The sequence below is a fragment of the Bemisia tabaci genome, chromosome 1, assembly GCF_918797505.1.
Source record: "Bemisia tabaci chromosome 1, PGI_BMITA_v3".
NCBI classification, from domain to species: Eukaryota; Metazoa; Arthropoda; class Insecta; order Hemiptera; family Aleyrodidae; genus Bemisia; species Bemisia tabaci.
The window spans coordinates 84041236-84064973 of record NC_092793.1 but is presented as its reverse complement, the minus strand read 5'-3'; the positions used below and the strand labels follow the sequence as shown (position 1 = coordinate 84064973).

Genomic DNA, 23738 nt, shown 5'->3' with positions numbered 1-23738 from the left:
CCTCATAACAGAACTGATGTTGGTTCAAACAGGAGGCCATACCTCTCTCAAGAGAACTCGTCCTGTTATGAGATTAATGATGTTTGATGAAAATGTTTGATGTCACTGTTGCTATCCACCGTCTCTTTTAGAAAAGGTTCGCCTTCAACAACTTATCAAATAAAGTCGAAGATACACCCTTCTTTCAACAACCCGAATTCATATTCTGTTAAGAGATTAGTTAAACTAGAGGGGCAATCACAAGTAAGATAAATTTGGATTTTTCTCGGCTCTCAGACAACTATTCTCTATTTTGCTTTTATTTTTTGGCTTGAACATTGGTTGACTTGTTAGCTTTAGTGTTTTTATCCAGGAGCCTCCTCATCCAGCCCCTGGAGGGAATTGTAGCTCCCAGACAAGGTCTTGGAGGATTAAGGTCTAAAACTGTTAGGCACTCCAGAGCAACGGAGAACGCTGTAAAAGCGACTCTTATGTATGCATGTACTTCTTCATCAGAATTGTGAATTTGTCTCATGATTCCATCCGCCGAGTCAATTTTAAAAAATTGAATCGTGTTGAGAAGAACCATTGAAAATATTAACTTTCTGATTTCAGACGATTCGAATTGAATGCAAAGCTCAACGAACCGGAGGTCGCAGATACAGAGTTGCTCTGCATGATTTGAATAACATTACGTATAGTGTCAATCAAGATTTATTAGACCGGGGTTTTGCCAAGCCAATGAAAAATGAGCTTTTGCTTCTAAATCAACAACAACCTTCTCTGTCTGATGATTTCACCAATGAACCAGAGGAAGAGAAAGAAGATGATGAAGATTCTTCTCAAGTATCTAGTCTAAGCTCTACAGAGGTATTCCAACCGTTTCTCTAAATCTCTTTTTGAGTAATGAATGAAGATTTTCTATGTTTTCTAAGCATTTTAATATTGATAATGATACATAGTTTTGATTTTCAAACTGGATGCACATAAATCAGAATTATTAGAGTAATTCTCTGCTATTTCTACTATTTCTGTCACACGGGCTTTTCTGGCACACATATCAATCAACAGAGTTCAGATAAATTTTTTTTGTCAAGAATAACTTTCTGCGTCAGGTGCATACTCGGAAAAAATCGTAGAACTAAACCTCTGTTTCCTGGCAAGCAGAGAACAGCAGAAATTACTGGGAAGAAAATCTCAACTCAGTCCCTGTCACACGACTAAGGTTCCTCAATTCAAACGGCTCTAGGGTGCTGGAAACCGAAGCTAATCAACTCAAACTTGACATTTTTAGAATGTATGGACCTTCTACTTTTTATTTTTTTTGGTCTGCTTTTAGAAAACTAACAGTATTCCCGTCGTGAGACGAGACAGAAGGCTTGTTACAAGGTTTTCATCTCAACTCAGTCCCCCTACTTTTTGCTTCATACAGGAGCTACCAAGGGCGCTGTTTTAAGTGTGAATGTTAAAATCATCCTGAACCTGCCCAACTCAGTCCCTGCATTATTATAAGGAAAGCTTCAACAAAATTCAACTATTTTAAGATATTTAATGTAATACTTAGTCCTAATCAAGGAGCTCGTTTTGTTTTGGCGTTAAACATGACCTCTTTTTTCTTCCATCAAAACAAGCAGAATTCTCAATCAGTCCCCTCAACTCAGTCCCCTAATGAGGGGGCTGTGTTGAGAAATGGGGACTGAGTTCTTGAAAATCCTCATTGAAATGAGTAGTTTCTGCTGTCATTGAATGGGTTTGTTACTTTCTTTCTCCTATTGTATTTGTCCGTGTGACAGGATAGAATTTTGTCAAACGGTCAGTAATTTTATCATGACAGACGGATTTACATGGATATATTATATAGAAGAAGACAGTCAGAAAAACCGATTGTGAGATCTGTTTTGTCTGTCTGTCTTTCTGTCTGTCTCCCCTCCTCTCCTCCCTCTTTCCCCCTCACCCCCTCTCTTCTCTCCTCCCTCCTTCCCCCCTCCCAATTTCCTCTTAAACACTCTCTCCATCACATCTATCTCTCTATCTCACCTTTTTCCTCTCAACTCAGTACTCATTTTGGTATGGCTTACTTTTGAAAGAAATATGAGTTCCTCTCGCATCAAAACGGATTTTTTACAACTTATATCGGTGTAACACCTAAAAAAAAAATTTAATGTATTCTATACAAAAATTCACCAGGGAAATAAAGAAATTGGCAGGTAGAAATTTTGATATACATATTTCAGTTTTTTTTCCCGAAATCTGCCCTTTTTTAGAGATAATTCCTTTACTGACAATTTGAGGGGGTTTTTTTAATGAAAATTAATTGCATTTACAAAACATTTCCATGGAGTTAGAGGAAATTTAGGAGGACAATTATTTAAAATAAAGACAAAAAAGCAGAGGGACTGAGTTGAGATTTTATCTGGGTTGATAATTTCTGCCTGCCCGGCGAAAGACTGAAACTCCGTTTCTTGTGGAAACCATTATTAATTCCTGGTGCCAAATTACAGGAAGTTTCAGAAAAACATATCTGCCAAGGCGTCTTTGAGGCGTCATTTTTCGAAAATTTCGGGTTGAAATAGTGGAAATAGCAGAAAATTACTCATTAATCAAGGTATTTCTACTAAAGCTCAATGTAGAGAAATTTCATCCAATTTAATCAAATTTTAACTTACAATTTCTTTTGGGGCTCTTAAGGTATTTTACATGCTGCTTGGCTTTAGGATGTGACTTGATCCTTGCTGAGAAATTGAAAGGGAGGTGTGCCTTGGTTGATTGCTGTGCTCAAAATGAATTCATTAGCGATATGTGGATTTTCTAATATGCAACGAGTATGGAGACTTTACAAGAAAAATGTACCTAAATGCCTTTCAAGAAGATTGTGTTTTTAAGAAAAGGACAAAGGACCCTACAACAAAACGACCAAATCGGCCTAAACACGGAATCGCACGATTTTCTCAGGGATGATAGAGGGTCTTCCCAGACACTCAAAACTGGTCATATTTTTTGCCTGACCCCCAGGGAAAAGGGGGCAGAGGGGGTCAAAGTCAAAACCTTTAAATTAGCATAACTTCTCAACGGTTTGTCGTAGAAAGATGATCTTGGTGTCAAAATTTCCAGAAAAATGAGAGCTTTCAGAATGTATGTATGAAATTAATAAAATTTTAAAATTTGACCCACTTTTGGGGCATTTTACAAGGTCCCCCTTTCGTAAATTTTCGTTTTTTGAGATTTTCGGTTGTTCGGTTCGCACGGATTAAAACAAAAACAATTTCAAATGAAAGTAGAGCGTTTAAGCTTTAAAACAAGCCCAAGATGATCTTGGGGAAACGATTAGAAGCGGAGTTATGAGTCTCCAAAGTTGACGCGGCGCGCGGGAACCTTGTATGTTCCGAGTCTCAAGGTCACCTGCGCGCCCCGGATTGCCTGCAGGTTGCAAGTTTTTGTGTTTTTATGCTTCTGTAGGTCATTTTTAATGTAAATCATTCAATGAAGATGGAATAATCGAAATTTTTTAATTTTACGGGAGAGCGAGAGGGGGCTTAGAGTATGAACCATTATGTCCATCATATCTCATTAAACATTTGCTGACGATGACGATTCTGCTCTTATAATTTAGAAGAAACCATGGACCCTCAGTTCAAATATACATATGCTCCATACAGAACTGAACCATTTAGAAATTATAACCCATTGATGCCAAATTTTGGGGTACCCCTAATTTTAAAATTTTTTAATAAATTGAGCTATAAGCTACAGCGCTTGACGGAACTCACTTGGTAAAGCCAAATAGTTTCTGGTAGAAGCAGACGAGCTTTGAGCTTCAAAACAAGTCTCAGTTATTCTTGAGGAGGCTATTTGAAACGCAGTTAAAATTTTTTGACGTTAATGTGGTGTACCTCGCCGAAGGCCCATTGTGTAAAATTAAAAAATTCTGATTAAACTATCTTCATTGAAGATTTACATTAAAAATGACCTACAGAAGCATAAAAACACAAAAACTTGCAACCTGCAGGCAATCCGGGGCGCGCAGGTGACCTTGAGACTCATAACATACAAGGTTCCTGCGCGCCGCGTCAACTTTGAAGACTCATAACTCCGCTTCTAATCGTTTCCCCAAGATCATCTTGGGCTTGTTTTAAAGCTTAAACGCTCTACTTTCATTTGAAATTGTGTTTGTTTTAATCCGTGCGAACCGAACAACCGAAAATCTCAAAAAACGAAAATTTACGAAAGGGGGACCTTGTAAAATGCCCCAAAAGTGGGTCAAATTTAAAATTTTATTAATTTCATACATACATTCTGAAAGCTCTCATTTTTCTGGAAATTTTGACACCAAGATCATCTTTCTACGACAAACCGTTGAGAAGTTATGCTAATTTAAAGGTTTTGACTTTGACCCCCTTTCCCCCCCTTTTCCCTGGGGGTTAGGCAAAAAATATGACCAGTTTTGAGTGTCTGGGAAGACCCTCTATCTTCCCTGAGAAAATCGTACGATTCCGTGTTTAGGCCGGTTTGGCCGTTTTGTTGTAGGGTCCTTACCAGTTGAAAATTGATTATGCATATTTTTTTTAGGTCTCGGAAATGAGTGAGATTCACAACTTCAGCAAGAATTACTGTCAAAATTTTTCCAAAGATGACTTAGAAGATTTCAAGAGCTTTGCTTTTGAAATGTTTTCAAGGACACTAAATAGAGTAAGTCTGTATTTTAAGTTCACTTGTGGCATTCTTATGCAGACAGCCAACCCTTATGAACGAAGACAAGTTTTTTAAAAGACCAATTTCGGTAAGGTCTTGTCAAAAATTGAAATCTGAGTTTTCTCTAGCAAACATCTGTAGTCCTAAAGAATGATATGCAAGAATTTTATTGAAATTTTTAGCATGCCTAAAGTGTGAAGTTGCTCTTTACCTATTCATTTAAAGTCTGAACATGGCAGATGAACTCCTTACTTAAGAACTCTTTTAAAACTAACCTTTTGGAAATGGAAATTTAAGACACTTTATACCTCCGCTATGATTTGACTTTTTTGAGCGGTTTTAGTGCCAGAATGTTGATAAAGTACTTGCGACTTAGAGTGGAATTCACAAAAATCAAGGATTTTTTTACTAGGAGTGGTCACTAGTGTTATTTTGATGGTTTTTGATCGTTTAATTTATCACAAAATTATCATTTTTCTTGCCGGTTTATTGGAGCATCCCCTTAAAGGTAAAACTTTCAGGGGTCATTTGAAGAAAAAGGTCAACACATTTTTGGTATGGTCAGGTGCTACTAAGATTTTCTGATTGTTTCAAGTAACACCTGGAATAATGTTCTCGTGCAATGCATTTTGCTTTATTCATTCTTAGGCACAACCTATTGTGAGGTATAAAAATCTGAATGGCTTTTTTACCATACCTGAGAAAAAATTGTAGGCAACCGTAATGATCTCTTTGTTTATTTTGTTTTCGGGATTTAAGTTAACAAGTACATCTTACTTACTTACTAATGGCGCTACAGCCCGGGGTGGGCTTTGGCCTCCAAAACGATGCATCTCCATCCTACTCTGTCCATGGTCTTTTCTTTCCATCCTATCACTTTCATAATTCTAAGATCTTTCTCTACCTCATCTTACCATTTAGCCCTGGCCTTCCTCTCTTTCTCTTCGATAGAACTTTGAATTTCATGATTCTCTTCCGCATTCTTTCCTTCTCCCCTCTGCTAACGTGTCCTAGCCATTGAATTCTTTGCAATTTAATGAATCGAACTGTATCTTCTTGTTCCAGTATTTTGTCGATTTTGCTGTTGTTTCGAATTATCCATTCTCCATTTTCTTTAATGGCTCTAAAAATCCTTCCTATGATTTTTCACTCAAATCTTCGCAGCATGCTCCTATCATTCTCTGTCATAGTCCACGTTTCTCCGCCGTACGTAATGATTGGTCCAATAAGGGTCTTATATATTTGTAACTTGGTCTTCCGAGATATCAATCTGCTTCTTATTAGCTTTAAATTTGCATAATATGCTTCAATACCTGCTTTCCTGCATTCCATCTTTAACCGATGTAGTTGTTCTGGCTTCATTATCGATTAGGTTTCCTAGATACTTGAATTTCTTGACTCCTTCAAATTCTTTGCATCAATTATTAAGTCTTGCGGTTTTCTTCTTGACTCAGAGGATGAAAATACCATGTACTTGGTTTTAATTAAATTTACAATTAATCCTAAATCTCTTGCTCTTTTTTCAAATTCTTTATAGAGCTCTATTCCTTCGTTTTAAGGAGCTCTGATGTAATTCCATCTTCTGGAGCTTCGTTATTTTTCATTCTTCTAATTCTTTCTGCAACTTCTTCTATACTTGGTGTTTGTGACAAATCATCCTCATTTATGTGATCTTCTTATTTTTCCGTTGTTTCTTTCTCGTTCTGTATCATCCTTTCCCTTTCATTTAGCAGCTCTTCGAAATGTTCTGCCCATCTCTCCATTGTGTTCTTCTCTTCTCCCAGATCCTAACTGACCATCTTTACTTCTGCACCCGCTTGATTTTGGTTGAAATCCTTTTCTCATTCTTTTCACTGCAGCATAAAAATTTCTACTCTCATTTTGTTTGCTTAGTTGTTCTATTTCTTCCATTTGTTGGATCATTGCTTCTCTTTTCTTTTTTCTAAGAAGCTTATTAGCTTATTTTCTTGCTTTATGACACCTTTCTTCATTCCCTCTTGTGCTTCTTTGCAGCATCTTTTTTCTTACAGCGTCTTTTTGATCTATGATGTTCATGTATTCTTCATCGAACCATTCATCATTTTTGGTTTTTGTCTTTCTCCCATAGTTTCTTTTGCTGTTTCTGAAATGGCTTTCTCGGTTACTGTCCAAATCTCTTCAGGCGTTTGATTCCTTCCTTCTATTCCATCTGTTTCTCGCGTTACCTTGCTATTCAAGACATCCTCATACTTCTTTTGTAATTCTTTATTCTTGTTAAGATTTCTGTGGCCCAACGCTTTGTTTCTTGTTTGGGCCCTTTCATTACATTGGCGATTTTTTCTCTAACTTCAACTTTTACAAGGAAATGGTCTGAGTCGCAGTTAGGTCCTCTGCAGCTTTTCACATCAATTACTGATAACATATGTCTTGAGGATACTAGCACGTGATCAATTTGATTCACTTCTTCACTTCTTATTTTTGTACACATTTCCTCAAGCGCATTGTAGAAACTTTCCTTTTCTGTTTCTTCTTTCTCTTCTGTTGGTGCGTGTATTGACACAATTGATATATTCCTAAATTTTCCTTTTATTCTTTTTCTGCATATTCCGCGGTTGATAGTTTCATATTCCAGGATAGTGTTTCTTGCTTTTTTGAATAGTAAGAATCCTGTGCCAAATTGCCCTGTGTTTTTACTTGTTCCACTGTATCGGGCACCCGTTCGTTATCGGGACTTTAGTAGGACGTCATTTTCCTCGACCGGGGGTGGCTACCGCCACTCTTGATATCATGCTGAATTCTCTCTTATCTATTCTCCCTTCTCCTTGCCATCTGATTTCTTGAACAGCCATGACGTCAATGGCACATTTCTGCATTTCTTTGGCTTCTTCCATAAATTTTCCTGCTTTCTTCATGGTTCTTACATTCCATGTGGCCAATATGATGTCCTTGGTTTTTTCCATGATCCATTATCTTTAGGTCCCTTTATCTGTAGGTTGTTTGGGTACCGAGGATTCGTCTTGGATTTCGTAGCTTGGGTGAATTTACGTGGTAGGGTTGCTAGCCCTATGCACAACCCTCCTCCTTTTCCTAGGCTTGAGACCAGCTGGTGAAAAACAACTCGCCTCTGGGCGGAGTTTAACAAGTAGGTACATCAGCAATAATAAATGTCTCTGAATGAGATTGTGAGCAAGTTTCCATGCTAGTAGCCTGTAATGCACTGACATTATGTGCTTTAATTTTAACCCTAAGCAATGCCAACGATTTCCCAGAAATTGGGAGAATTTTTCCAAGGAAGCTTTGCTCTTAGTCATTCTGAGACATCAGGAGAAAAATCGGGAGGGGGGGGTGGCCCCATTGATTCCAATGTAAATCGTAATTTTCGAAACTCTGCATTTCCTAACCGGCGTAAGATAGGGCTACAAAATTTTCCACACACACACAACCGCTATGGGAGATTTCCACACCACCACTTACTTGATTTTTCCAATGATGTGATTTAGGCCCTTTTTGACTCTGGGGCATTGATATGTAGGATTGTAGGGTGTCCCAAAATGACCTGGACTCAAACTCTAATTAAAAAACTATGCAACCCATCAAGCTGATCTTGGTTTCATCTGAGAAAGACACAAAAAGAAATCGATTGAAACCAAGATCAGGTTATGTGAACTAAAATTGGCCAAGTCACCGGCAGTTTGAATGAGAGATTTATGACAACCACCTACGGATTTTTTCATAATCTACTTTTACAGAAATGTGCAAATAAAACATTTAAGCTGCTCTTTTGCCGACATATGTATACCGCTTTGGAACATCTGACACAATTTATTAACGCTGTCTGGTCTTCGTAAGTCTTAAGATGTATCCATAATAACAATGCAAAAACCCATAAATGAATCGGTCACGAGAAAATAAGCAGCAAAGTTTCTGATGTACTTCTGAAGTTTCTAGTGCAACTTTCCATTGTTTTCCTTTCTTTTTTTTGCAATTTTATTTCAAAACTGTTCTGTTCTATCATTGAGTCTTCGTATCTATCCTTGTTCAAAAAAAGTTATGAAAAGTGGCACAAAAAACAATGAGAAATTTCACAAAACACACACGCCTGGTAAAACAACACATGCACATGAAACTTCTCCAATCTCTTTTGGGTAACCAATTCAAGGAAAGATTTTTGCATCCTTAGCATCGGTTCGTCCAGAGTCGTACAACAACCCAAAAGCATCACCAAGTTGTGTTCAATGTGAGAAAGCAGCATTCATTCGCAATAGAGGATCTCAAGACTTTTAAATGCATATTTTGTCAAGAGTAGTTTGCTAGAAAAAACCTTGGGCGGTTTCTTTACATCCCTCATTCAAACTGCTGTAACTGTGCCAATTTTAGTTTTAATGAGCTAGTTTGGTTTCAATCAATTTCCATTCACATCTTCTTTCTAATGGAACCAAGATCAGCTCAATAGTCTGCTCAGTTTTTTAATCAAATGGCCAGTCCAAGTCATTTTGGAACACCCCATGTATAAACCTGCCAATCTATTTTGCTACGGGTGTATTACCTCTGAATTTAGTCATAATCCTGGTTAATATTTGAAAGTCTGCCCTTTTCCATGGAAAATATCACTTGATTCCCCTGATCCCTTGAATGATTTTTTCGAATCCCTTGACACAAAAATTACTTAAAAATGTTGAATTATTAAAGTGGTTCTAATAGATACAATGTCAGTTTATTTCTGTATAAATGGACTCCTTTTTACTCATCTCGAAACATTTCTGCATGTTACAATGCCTATTTTTTCAGTTTTAAAAATTATCATGTCAGTCTTATTGCTGAATTATTTTTCAATCAGGATCGAGCCTCCTTTCAAATTGAAAGGAAAGCACCCTCGCCAGTGTATCAGTCATCCGAGACTCTCATACACAAAAACAGTCATAATGCCATTGAAGTCAACTACTCGGAGAAATCAGACTTGCGACCAGCAGTGCCTTTAGGAAAATTTCCGCTTGTTTTATGGCATCAAACACCATCACATTTATTCCTACAAGTTGGACTGGAAACAGAAGAATACTTTATAGATTGGGGTGATGACTTTTTGACATTCAGGTAAGTCTAATTTTTCTCAGAGATGTTAACAATGCTTGCTTTTGAAAATTACAACATTAATCTAGAGTGATAATGCATCTTCTATTGAAGCAAATTTAGCCTGTATCTTTAAACGTTACTGAATCATTGATGTCATAGTGAAGTAGTCCAGTCAAATTAGATCAATATCCCGGATTAGGGGGAAAAATTCCCATACAAGCGATTTTTGGCCCCCCAGCTCCCTCTCCCAAAAGGCTTAAAAATTGATTTTTCGGCTATACCTCGAGATCGGTTGGAGATGGCGAGTTGCGTTTAGTTATGAAAATGTTCCTTATAAAATTTTGCACAAAAAGGTTTCTAATGCTTTTTCTTCCCCAGGCACTCCTTGATCCTCAAAATGGCCGCCGCGTATAGGGGTGTCACAGCGCGCTTCCTCAATGTACACGCATATGTACGGCTCTAGACCGCGCTGCCGCCGCGCCGGTTGCTGCGCCGTCGAGTTCTGAACCTCCTCACCCTGACACCCTCTATACATGCCTTGAATTTACATGATGTGCAATAACTTTGATGCTTGAGAAATGGCCTTTGGGCGAGATAAAGCTTAAAAGCAAGAACATTCAGTTGAATGACACTTTACTCCTAGGTATTGCCCCACATATTTGCGCGGTAATTTTTTTTTTTTTTTTTTTTTTTTTTTTTGTAAATCATTTGTAGGTCGATTCACAGTTTTTAAAAAGATCAAAACTCAAGGGCATAGGAGGGGGAGGGAGGACAAAAAAAGGAAGGAAAAAGCGATCGGTTAAGGAATGACAAGAACTTTATTTATGAATTTCAATTTTAGTAGCAGTTAAATAATAAAATGAAAATGAAATTGATACAATTTGTGCCGTCTTTTTACGTTTGATTAAGTAGAAAATCTATGAGGACTATGAAGTAGTAACATTACAGGAAGGAAAGTAGGAAAAACAAAGTCTGCTATGATTAAAAGAGTCGACGTCTCTTTGATGTGGTTGAATAATTCTAGTTTCATCTTCCTCTTTCTCTTTCTCTTTTTCCTGCATATCCTCCTCAAGATCATTATCAAAAAGCTTTTCGACATCGTCTACATTTTCTTCCTCATCTTCTAAGCTTTTCACCTTGCAGGAGTTTTTGCATGACTCACTGCAGCAATTTGGACAGATACTGGAGCACTAGCTGGGCAATCAATTGCCTCCTCAAGACTAGGGCTCGCGCTTAGAAGGGGTCCAAGTTGCTCCTGTTCACATGTACCTAAGGCCAGCACCAGAGAAAGTGCTGAACTCAATATTTTGCAGATGCACAAAAGGATGCGGCAAGGCATGCGGATGTCGAAAATCCGGTCTCCAGTGCTCCATTATATGTCCAAATTGCTGCAGTGAGTCATGCAAAAACTCCCGCAAGGTGAAAAGCTTGGAAAATGAGGAAGAAAATGTAGACGACATTGAAGTGATTTTTGATTATGATCTTGAGGAAACTAGAATGATACAACCACATCAAAGAGATATCGACTTTTTTAATCATAGCAGCCCTGGTAAAAAAGACGACTACCCCTGCGACTAGGAGGGTACATAAATGGAACCAGTGTAGGTAGCCGTGCGACTACCTAGATGTAGTCGTGCGACTACCTAGATGTGGCCGTGCGACTGCCTGGATGTAGCCGTGCGACTACCTGGATGTAGCTGTGCGACTACCTAGATGTAGCCGTGCAACTACCTGTGGGTGTTCCCACTACGTACCCTCCTAATCACAGGGGTTGTCTTGGCGACTACCCAACTTGTGGAGTGCATATGCCATGCAAACATGCTCAATAAAATAGAAAATGAACAAAAACCACTCACCAACTTGCTCGAATCAGTAATCCACTGGGTCAGGAAAATCCACTTGACAACAATTAATCCAAATTTCCAATTAGAACTGGTGTAAGTACACAGAGAAACACTTGAAAACACTATGGGTGCATTGTAAAAAAAATCTTAAGCACTCTTTAGCGTAAGTGAAAAATTAGCACCATGATTTAATAGCTGATCAATACAGAACAGCACTCTCAGAAAAGCACTGACACAACACCATTTTTCAGTTTATTTTTACTTCTAGGAGAAAAATGCATTTTTCAAAAGATCCGACATCATCGGCCATCGCTCGTCAGCAATGAATGAGATAAAAATAAAGCTTAAATAATTTCACAATTTACTCCGATCATTGATGATATTAAGGTAGCCATTGATTCTCTACCCGACGTCCTTATCACACATAACAAGGAAGGTCAAGAGCACAGAGCAAATGGCACTAAGCAGCGCGATGCACATGTGATATCGCAAGTTCCGGAAGTGTCGATCTGCAAAAATACAAAGCGAGAAACAGATCATCATATTGATCCACCTACAATTAATGACCGTCAATAGAGACAGACATTCAAATACGTTATAATAAATAAGCCACCGTTTGTTAACAGAACAAAGTTTTCGTGAGAGTAAGACCCTTCCGTCTGGAGGGACGAGGACCTTCCTTGGACCTTTCCTTCCGAGAAACACTTAAAAATGGACCACTTGACTACTTACAGGTCTGAGCTGCTGAATGAATTACATTACACCAGTCAATAAAATTTTAAACTCACGCCCTCACCGTCGAATGTTGACGGATGACCTGATCTGTCGCTGAATATACATAGGATGGGAAGTTGGCACATCTGAAATGTTGAGGGGTTCATACTTATTTCAACTCTAGTGGTACTAGATATTATTAAAATTAGATAACTGCCAGATGTCCTACAGGAGATGAAGTGGGTGCAAGAAAACTTTTCGACTTGAAATAGAGCCTGCAACTGCAGTTAGGAATAGCACATGGTAGTAAATGCATACACAGACAGAGAAAATAGAATTCACAATTACCTTGCTAGTTAGAATACCTAAATCGACTGAATCGTAAATCGGGAAAGCAAATTCAACTCAAGTTACTTTATCAGTTGCTTGACAATCGGTGACAGGCTCATTCGTGTGTCCGTCGTCCCGAGTTTAAAGGTGGAAGGAGAAGGGAGAGTATTTACCTGTGTTTGATGAAGTTAGGTACAGTGAGGTGGATGCCGATGATACGAATCACGAAAACAACTAAGGAGATCAAATATTGGATTAATTATTTCATTTTCAAAGTAACGGCATGGTCGACCGTAACCGTTGCGTACGGGTCGGGTCGGCTTGGTGAATTGAAATTTGAAATGAATTTGAATTTAGTGTTCCAAGTTGGATACCGGATAGTTGGGCGGTGGACCGTTCCAACTGTTGACTTTTCATCCGGGTTTCGTATGAAAATGAAAATCAGCCTCTAAAAGCATTTAAGAATGCCAGTTTTTGTACTTCAATCCCTGCTTTGAATTATTCTGCTGATAATTCTCTTTGATAATTCTTTTGATAAATATATACGTCCCTTGAAGTATCGGCAAGGAACGATTATTCCACCAGGAACACCTTGACAAGTGTTAGGTTATGTTATGTTTTGTTTATATTAATGTTTATCTCCCACATTTGTTCAAAAGAGCTCTACTGGTTCTACCTTTTTCCTTTTAGTCCTTTTACTCAAAAATTGGCACAATCAGTAAGTAATTTTTCATCATCACACCCTTGCGTACTTCAATTCAGTCTAATGGCATCTATTGATTCCAAGTATTCAAATTAAAAATTGAGAACTCTCTACTTGCCCAAATAGTTTGCCGACTGTTACCTAGCTACTGTGAGACAACAGTTCTTTCACCCGTCCGTTCAATATACTGACTTACAGAAAGGCATCCTCACTGCGTATCCTCTGTCATTTTCTTGAATTGGCTGGCTAATTTATTAGCGAAAACTTGAAACACCTCATCCCTAGAAATTTGACAAATCGCACATTTGCAGTGGTGCGCTGGTGTTGCACTTATTTCATCCCTTTTAAGGCAACAGATAGTTGTTAAATTTTAAAATACTACCAGAGCTGAAACAAAAATGACCGCTCTGCTTTTCAGATGTGCCAACTTCTCATCCTACTTATGTATATTCAGCGATAGATCAGGTCATCCGTCAACATTCGACGGTGAGGGCGTGAGTTTAAAATTTTATTGACTGGTGTAATGTAATTCATTCAGCAGCTCAGACCTGTAAGTAGTCAAGTGGTCCATTTTTAAGTGTTTCTCGGAAGGAAAGGTCCAAGGAAGGTCCTCGTCCCTCCAGACGGAAGGGTCTTACTCTCACGAAAACTTTGTTCTGTTAACAAATGGTGGCTTATTTATTATAACGTATTTGAATGTCTGTCTCTATTGACGGTCATTAATTGTAGGTGGATCAATATGATGATCTGTTTCTCGCTTTGTATTTTTGCAGATCGACACTTCCGGAACTTGCGATATCACATGTGCATCGCGCTGCTTAGTGCCATTTGCTCTGTGCTCTTGACCTTCCTTGTTATGTGTGATAAGGACGTCGGGTAGAGAATCAATGGCTACCTTAATATCATCAATGATCGGAGTAAATTGTGAAATTATTTAAGCTTTATTTTTATCTCATTCATTGCTGACGAGCGATGGCCGATGATGTCGGATCTTTTGAAAAATGCATTTTTCTCCTAGAAGTAAAAATAAACTGAAAAATGGTGTTGTGTCAGTGCTTTTCTGAGAGTGCTGTTCTGTATTGATCAGCTATTAAATCATGGTGCTAATTTTTCACTTACGCTAAAGAGTGCTTAAGATTTTTTTTACAATGCACCCATAGTGTTTTCAAGTGTTTCTCTGTGTACTTACACCAGTTCTAATTGGAAATTTGGATTAATTGTTGTCAAGTGGATTTTCCTGACCCAGTGGATTACTGATTCGAGCTAGTTGGTGAGTGGTTTTTGTTCATTTTCTATTTTATTGAGCATGTTCGCATAACATACGTCATCCGTTGTTACCTTGCATGATGCAAATGTAGCTGGAGGATTCTCCTACACATGCGTAGTGGAAGATGATGAACATTCTGAGAATATTCTGAGTTTAGCTGCTGATACAGAATATTCTCTGATTATTAAAATGCTGCTCAAAATGTAGGAACATTGTTGGAATATTCTCAGAACATTGGGTGCTATCTGGCTGGTGTGGCAGTTTCACCATCGGTATGCTGTAATTAAATCATAGTCTGAGGCATAATGTAAAGGTGATGTCAATATGTAGTTGCACAACTAAGTGTCCCAGAGTTGTGTAGTCACATGTCTAGCGGGTAAATGTAGGTACATAAACATATGCACCTATGCTTGTGGATACCCACTATTGCTCTGCAACTACACATTCATGGCGACTACTAACTGGTGACCACCTTGCAACTACCTTGCGAATACACTGCGCCTACTGATGACTACCCTTGACAACCATGTGACTACACTGCGACTTCTTACATATGCACACGGCTATGCTATGTATTCGCAGCATAGTCGCAGCGTAGTCGTCTTTTTTACCAGGGAGACTTCGGTTTTCCCCCTTTTATTCCTATAATGTTACTACTTCATAGTCCTCATAGATTTTCTACTTAATCAAACGTAAAGTGACGGCACAAACTGTATTAATTTCATTTTCATTTTATTATTTAACCGCTACTGAAATTGTAATTCATAAATAAAGTTCTTGTCATTCCTTAACCGACCGCTTTTTCCCTCCTTTTTTTGTCCTCCCTCCTCCTTCTACGCCCTTGATTTTTGATCTTTTTAAAAACTAAAAATCGACCTACAAACGATTTACCTACCAAAAAAAAAAAAAAAAAAAAAATTACCGCGCAAATATGTGGGGCAATAACCAGGAATGAAGTGTCATTCAACTGAATGTTCTTGCTTTTAAGCTTTATCTCGCCCAAAGGCCATTTCTCAAGCATCAAAGTTTACTTACTGAAAACAGAATTTTCCATAGCAAACAAGTCAAGTGTACATAATTATTGCTTATCATGTAAATTCCAGGCATGTATAGAGGGTGTCAGGGTGAGGAGGTTCAGAACTCGACGGCGCAGCAACCGGCGCGGCGGCAGCGCGGTCTAGAGCCGTACATATGCGTGTACATTGAGGAAGCGCGCTGTGACGCCCCTATACGCGGCGGCCATTTTGAGGATCAAGGAGTGCCTGGAGAAGAAAAAGCATAAGAATTCTTTTTGTGCAAAATTCTATGAGGAACATTTTCCCAATTATACGCAACTCGCAATCTCCAACCGTTCTCGAAGTTTAGCCGAAAAATCGATTTTTAAGCCTTTTGGGAGGGGGGCCTGGGGGGCTAAGCGCAAGGGATATCAATGGGGACTTTTAGCCTGTGCCTCTCTAGACCCTAACGAGCAACTCTAGCCATAAATCGCTTGTATGGGGATTTTTTCCTCTAATTTTCCTAATTTGACAGGACTATAGTATCTACGCTCAATGCTGCTGTTTTGCATGTATACTACTAACTGGGGGGACGCTCAATGCTTGAGATATTGCTTTATAGCAGAGTTGATGATGTTGGCAAGAGTGCGGAGGCACGTTCGTCAGATTCATCTCTCACTCTGGTCAATAGTCCAGACGAAAGAGGGGATATGCCTGAAAGTTGCCAGAGCTTATCATGTTATGGCATACTGGGACTCTTCGCTGCACATCTCAGTTTTCGTCTTTTGATCAATTCACTCATTTTGCTCTCCCGTGTAAGTTCCTAAGCCTCTCCTTGTTCAGTCTTGTCAAGACTCATGAGCAATGCTATTTTTCGGCCTCTTGTAGACGTTGTAGCCTTAAAAAGTTGTATCGGATTATTAGTGTTAGCCCCTGAGATACCCGGCATACGTGTGTTTCGCCAAGAACACACATCATTCCTTTTATCACTTTTTAAGAGAGAGAATCCTCATATCATAGATGCCACCATTTTCATATCACATTTGACATCATTCATTACATTTAATTTCATTCTGTATCATTCTTGCTCATTCCATCCCACTATCTTACTGTCATATATATAAGCTCCAAGACCTCCTAATTTTGCGTAACTGGTAACGCTCAGTTCCAGCGTTCTACAGGGCCGATTTTTATGATTTTTTCGGCTATCGACGGGCAATTGTCTCTAGATAAGCCAACTCTTTTCAGATTTTCAAAATATGGCCCAGGTTTTTTTATATTACTTGGTAAAGTTGCGAATTCTCCCATTTTAACAATGTAAATTTATACTTTTTGTCATAGTTCGTTTGAGCGTTCTACCGGGCCGATTTCTATGATTTTTGCGTAAATCGACAGGTAATAGGCCCTAGATGAGCCCGCTCTAATCAGATTTTGGAAATAGGACCCACGTTTTTTTAAAATCACGTCATAAAGTTGAGTGAATTTACGGAATGCTCCGGGACGGCTACCGCTATGCGCGGGAGGATGCACAGTAGTCGAGGAGGTTGCGCAGTAGCTGGGTAGCCTGCGCATCAGCTCTATATTTATCTACACAAGATTCACGCCGATTCCCTCCATACGAGCGGTGGCCGAGTCGTCTAAGATGTCGGATGCGTCCACTTGGAACACGGTGTGGGTTCGATCCCCGACTCCTGACTCTTAATTATTACCTGATTATCAATGTTCGTTGTTTTGCTGCAATATTTCATCAAGCAGTCATTCCAAAACGCGTCCTCTTGACTTCAAAAAATATTTTTTTTCTTTATTCATCAAAACCAAAAATTATTTCATTCTAAAAGTAAAGTATACCTCATATCGTAATTTTTTAGGGGAAAAATGAAACCAACACTGATAGAAAGGTAAAAATAGGGCCGCGAAGCGGCCCATTGATGGCGCAAAGCGCCTTCAGAGGGTTGGGCCGCGTAGCGGCCAGGGGGCGTAGCCCCCTAGTATTATCTATTATCCACTAGCTCATTCCATTCCACTATCTTGTTGGCTGATTGAATCATAGCCATTTGTACGGATTGATTCCTCACTGCAAAATAAGCCCAACATCCCCCTCCCTAAAAATACTGAGCAGACATGGTCTTTGGTTTCTTTTTCCTTTGCCCTTTTTCCCATCCCAACTTTTGTTCCGTTCCTTTTTTCATGTTCAGATTTTTTCCTTTTTTCAGGGCTTTATATAAACCAAAAATATCAACAGCAAATTTAAGCAACCAAGAAGCAGAAGTACATACAGTAGTTCAAAGAGGACAGCCAGCAGAAGAGCAGTATCAATTTAGCTTGACTTTCTGTGGCATTATTAATCCGCATGATGTTGAACACTGTACGAAACGTTTCTATGTACACATCAAGTTGAAGAAACAAGGTGTTGGTAAGTGTAAATGGGCAACTATAACTAAGGCAATCCATGCAGTAGCTCAACTTTGAGCTGCTATAAAGGGTGAAGATTACATATCTGATTCATGATGATTTGCTGATTAATTATCGATTAGAATTAAATTTGAAGTGTCCTTAAAGGTCAAATTTTTCGTCAAAATTTGGATTCATTCGCCAAAATAGATAGAAATTGATACCTCATTTGTTGCTGTAACGAAATCTTGTCATACTTGCCCCAATAGCGACCACATGGAAGGGGGGGGGGGGAGAATCACGTCCCTCTGAGGGTGTAATTGCATTTCAAACATCAAATCCAGTGGAACTTAAGAAAGTTATTAAAAGATACATTATTCGGCAGTTGGAAAGGCTCCCATCTTGGAAGGGGAGGGGGCTTCCAAAGGATTGGAAGGATTTTCGAACTCAAGAATGAATTTTATGATCAAAGAGCCTCTCAAAAAAGGGCCTTTTTTGGCCCCTTTTCTGAAACTCAGGGATTCCATTCGTTTGTGACCTGAATGAAACATTATGATGAGGGAAACCTCTAGTACAAATTTCAGCTTGAGTATACGTCTGGTTCCGAGACACAGCGTCGCAAAGTTGGCATATTTGAACTTTTAAATTCTCATATTATTAATTATCTTATTTTTGATAAACAATTCCATTGAATATTTTTTAACATTTTGTGACATTTTATCAATAGTTAGTGTTTTTATTGAATGCATATTTCTATTGATACGGTAATACTACTAATTCTGTTGATACAACGTTGCAAAGTTGACACCACAGACAAATGAAACATACTCAATTTGTCAAGTTTCTTACTTAGAAAACGAACTTCGTGGCGACCAAAAGATATGTTCAAGAGGTTAAGATACAATGTTATGATAAGATAAGTCCTTCTAAAAAGTTTGACCCGGAGTGTAAGGATAACATAAACGACACAACATTTCAAACTTTATAAGTTGCACGGTTTAAAACTGTCTATAAGACTGTATTATTGTATCCTGATATAAGTGATACTATGCATCCACGAGTAACGCTAATTGTTGATTTAATGCTCCAAAACATAGCAATCCATTGAAATTGGTTTGTAAAGAAGAAACTTAAAAAAAAATTGAGTATTATTAAAAATCTCAATAATGTAAACTTTGCAACGTTGTAATGCCAAAACAAAGCTTATTCATGAGTCAAAACGTTCAATGGAGACTTTTCACATCATAGATTTATATTTATGCTGTGTGTTAGTCTCGTAATGTCTACCTTGAAGTTTGTAAAAATATGAAAATTTACATGACCCAAGTATGCAAACTTTGCAACGCTGTATCTCGGAAACCAGACGTATACTCAAGCTAAAATTTTTACTGGAGGTTTCCCTCGTCACAAGGTTTCATTTAGGCCACATACGAATGAAATCCCTGGGTTTCAAAAAAGGGACTACTTTTTGGGAGGCTCTTTACTTTAAAAGTAGATATCAAACCGATCAGTGTACTCGAATTGTAGAGCTATGGCCCCCGCCCTCTAGGGCAACCATTTTGAGCGCTATCTTGAATGGTGGGTATCAGTTTCATTTTCGAATGTTATCAAAATTCTACACCAAACACCGAATTCTACACTTTGAAGCAATGAAAATGGTATCTCAGACACACGTTATTACATCAGCTGTGCACCAGAAACCTTTTTTGTAAATCTAATAAGACCAGATTATAAGTAAAACCGCGGATTTTATTCTTATGGAGTAAGCAAATGCAAAATGTTACAACATTTCGAATACACATCGAATCAGGCTTTCCATTTCATTAAGTCATGTGGTGAATTCAGCTCACCCAGTCAAAGGTCTTCATTACTGCGTGATCTGTCAAAACCATGGATGGTCCCTTGATATGACGACCCAATTCAATTGTGTGAGTGGGGCTCATAGGAACGCATGTCACTCATTCTCAGTGTAAAAGTCGTCAGATTGACAAGATCGACATTTTCCCGACAAAGAATGCAGATTTCTGCTCTTCGGGCAGTTCTGTATAGCTAATCTTACACTTTTTAATAGCCATCTCAAATTTGATAAAAGGAAGAGCTTTGATCAGTGTGCCAGCTAAATACTCAGTTAACTTATCACAGTAACTTACCACAGTACTGTTTGTTAAAAGATGGGAGGTTTGCATGACCCTCTTCAATTTTATGACCTGAATTTTTGTTGTGACCTAGGCTGGAGGGTTGATGATTGTCAATAGAAATAATGAAATTATATCCCTACTTTTCAGGCATGTGGCAACGCTTGACACAAGAAACATACAAATTGCCATGGTTGAAGTTCAATCCTAATTACATGGAAGATACTTCAGATGAAGATATCAACTTAAAATTTGGTATGGACGAGTAATTTTCTATAAAATTTTCCATAATTTTAACCCCCATCTTTTTCTTATAGTGAGGCAATTCAAAAAAGCTAAGCATCCAAATAAAGGCAAGTTGGCTCTAATGATATTAAACCACGAGAGTTTGACCTTTAACTTGTAATCAGTGCGCTACCCCTTCCATTCCGCAGCTTACGCTCCACATTCCTACCCATCGGGTCCCTCACACAAAGTTGCCATCTCCCCTCTCTGGACGTCATTCACCTATTTGTACCAATCCGTTTCCTCATACAGAGCTCCTACTGCACCCTTTTGGGAACTGATGCCTCTCACTTGTTACTGCCTCTGTGCCCATCATCTTCTGTATGACCATTCATGTGCATTAGTTCAGATTTCTTCGAGACTTGGCAATAGCGAGATTTCATACACAAAATCATCTTGTGTACTCACTCTTACCCATTCTTTTTCCATCCTTCATATTTTTCCTACCACATGATGACTTTTTTTCATTCAATTTGTATTTTTTTTTCCTGTCAGAACACGGATATTTTTCCAGAAACTTCCTAATTCTGTTAGCCCTATCCTTGGGTCACATAGGTGAAGATTGCATTTGCATGCCCGGCACGTTAATAATCGCAAGGAAAAGAAGTCTTCTTTTCCTTGGAAGATTCATCCATTTCTTTTCTTTCTTTATGTCACTTTTGCTGACTCACTGAGTGACTCCAATCATACCATGCTGTCTAAAACATTCTTTCTGTAATTTTACACTTCCGTATTTTAAATTACTAAATGGGGCTGTCGCTGAATTTTTTATCTTTTTCAGAGGTTGTGTAAAATGAGAACACTTGAATTTTTGTTTTTCATTTAATCAAATTTTAGCCAAGAAATAAACTTTGAAAGTTGCAAATAAAATCTAACTCCATTTGAAACAGGAAAATATTGCGCAAGCAGATTTTGTGACGCCAAATGAAGAATTGATAGCTGTGTATCCTTTCCTTTTCATTTGTTTCTTTACCACCCAATCGAAATATCCTTACTGTGTTGATGATTTCATCGCTGTCTGAAGTAAAGATTTTCAGGAAAGTTACGAAGATCAACTTAGAGTATCTATTAAAGACGGGCATGGATTGTATGACGAGCATGTTACTTTAAATTCTCAGTAGGTTTTTTCCTTTGCATTATTAGCAATGATGAAACGTGTTTATCGCAACTACTGCCCCCATCTCTAGCAGTATACAAGTAGCCCACAGAAATGAGGAAACAAGGTTTGCTCAGTGGTCAGCAGGGGGCAAGTATCCTTGGAAACTGACTACAAACCACTCGAAATTCTCCTGATCCCAAGAGCTGGGAATCTTGCCAGATGAGGATCTCACAGTCCGACCAAATGGAGGCACCAAATATGTTTGAATGCCCATTCCAACCATTTCTATGGTGAAAAAGTGAAAATTTAGAGTCAAGTTCTTCAAAAAAATGTGTTTCATGATTTGTAGATGAATCAAAAACTTCATTCTCTTTCTGTACAATTTACTGAAGGCAGTTATATTCTAAGTATCCCACAAACTCCATTCTTACTCATAAGATTCTAATACTTGGTAACATGCACGGCTGGACCATTTAGAGAGTTTGTAGCAAAGACATTGAATAGAGTAGACCGTGCACAACCTTCTCCCCGCCGTGTCGGCTGAGCGAGGCCACTTGGTGGGACTCCGTAATGGGCGGGCGGGGTGGGAGCTCGCGACTGAGCCCCACGCAGCACGAGCCGGCGTTGCGCGTACTTCGAAAAATCAGTTTCGCGTTCGGATTTTCGTGAATTACTCGTTTCCACTTCATTTTTCGGCAAAATTTACAGGACCACATGTTAAGAGCATGAAATTTACTTTTACTCTGAACAATTTTCGTTTCTCTACAGTCATTACTGACTGAGAAAAACGCTTCATAATTGAAAATACGAAGAAAGTGACCTGCGTATCTGACGGATACGCTCTGCGCTCGAGAAGGGCACCTCTTATTAAAGATGTTCCAGAATCTATGTCGCTCATATTTGTTTAGTAGAGTGGTTTCTAGTGGTAATTTTCCAGGATTTTTTCCACAGAAAATTGCAGAATCATGAAAAATAACTCAGTAGAAATTTCAACGAAATCCATGCATTTCCTTCACTGATGAAATATTAGTAGAGATTTTGAACCACCACAACCAAGAAGTGCCATTCTTGCACCCAGTGCCTCAATTTTTTTGCACATTGCAGTGCAGTGGATTCTATGAAATGAGTTTTTATCATGTCCTTTCTTTCCTCTATAAAATTAAAAAAAAAACCCAGCACTTATGCTATGTTTTCAGCAAAATGCTGAGAGCATTTACTTATTATTACATTTATCACAAATAATATCACAAACTGAATCAATACTATTTTGAAATTGAAGATACTAAGTTGACAACAATTTTCAATGAGGAACTGCTATTTCTGGCTCATTTTTAGGAAGAACAAAGTGTGCCATTAGTTCATGATCCATTGCCGTATCGGGTATTAGTTTCCTGTGTAGATAGGTAATAAAACAAATGGACCAAAATTAGTAGTTCCTTAAGGCTAAATGTAGTCAAAGTTTAAAAATGATCATCGGAACATAAACATTCTTGTCTCTTGCCCGGTTCATCAATCTTCAAGAATTTGCTGATGTAAGCATACCATAAATTGAGAGTTGTGTGGTTTTTAATCATGAAAACTAAAACAAATCTTCACACAGAAACATTTGATTATAATTAAAGAACACATCAGCCGAAAATATTCGCACTAATCAATTAAAAATTAAAAATTTCGGAGCCGAACCGTACCAACCTCGTATAAACGCATTGTTTGTTTACCTCGAGCTGGGGACGGCTGGGGCTCACCACCTCACCGGTGCCGTTTCGGTGTTCCCGCACTCACCGGTCGGTGCGGCATGCGCATGGAAGAGAAGTGGCCACTGCTCAATTTCACAGCGCACGGTGTACTCTATTCAATGTTTTTGGTTTGTAGACCAAACATTCTTAGATTGCTACCGTTTATTTGTTAGATATTGAAAGACTTGGTATGAAGACTTGGTTCTACAGTTTTTTTGATCTCTTAGCTTTCAAAATTATTTAGTTTAATCTAGAAAAAATATTTTCAATATAGAAATACTATAATTGTTAGGTATAAACTTTATAAAATACAGCTTCTAACTATATTAAAGTTATGCCATTTCACTAAAGTATTGAATCTGAGCTCTGCCTAATCAAGAAAAACAAGAAACCCTTACTAACAACAATAAACGATTTTTCAACATTTTAAATAATCACTTAAACATTTTATAAACAATTAGCGATCCTTCGGTGTTCCGAAATGTATATTGCAACTTGAATAGAAGAATCAATTAATATAAC

The 23738-nt window shown here is 38.3% G+C and overlaps 1 protein-coding gene across 1 annotated transcript in view; it reads left to right on the top strand.

Annotated features, from left to right (window-relative positions):
* The window catches only part of LOC109029728 (putative ATP-dependent RNA helicase TDRD12), a gene marked incomplete at its 5' end in the record, with an annotated part of 132363 nt that overhangs the window by 96235 nt on the left and 12390 nt on the right, over positions 1–23738 (top strand). The window contains 5 exon segments of the mRNA XM_072306319.1: positions 595–849; positions 4546–4665; positions 9485–9738; positions 17784–17983; positions 20247–20351. Coding sequence (XP_072162420.1) covers positions 595–849; positions 4546–4665; positions 9485–9738; positions 17784–17983; positions 20247–20351 — 934 coding nt within the window.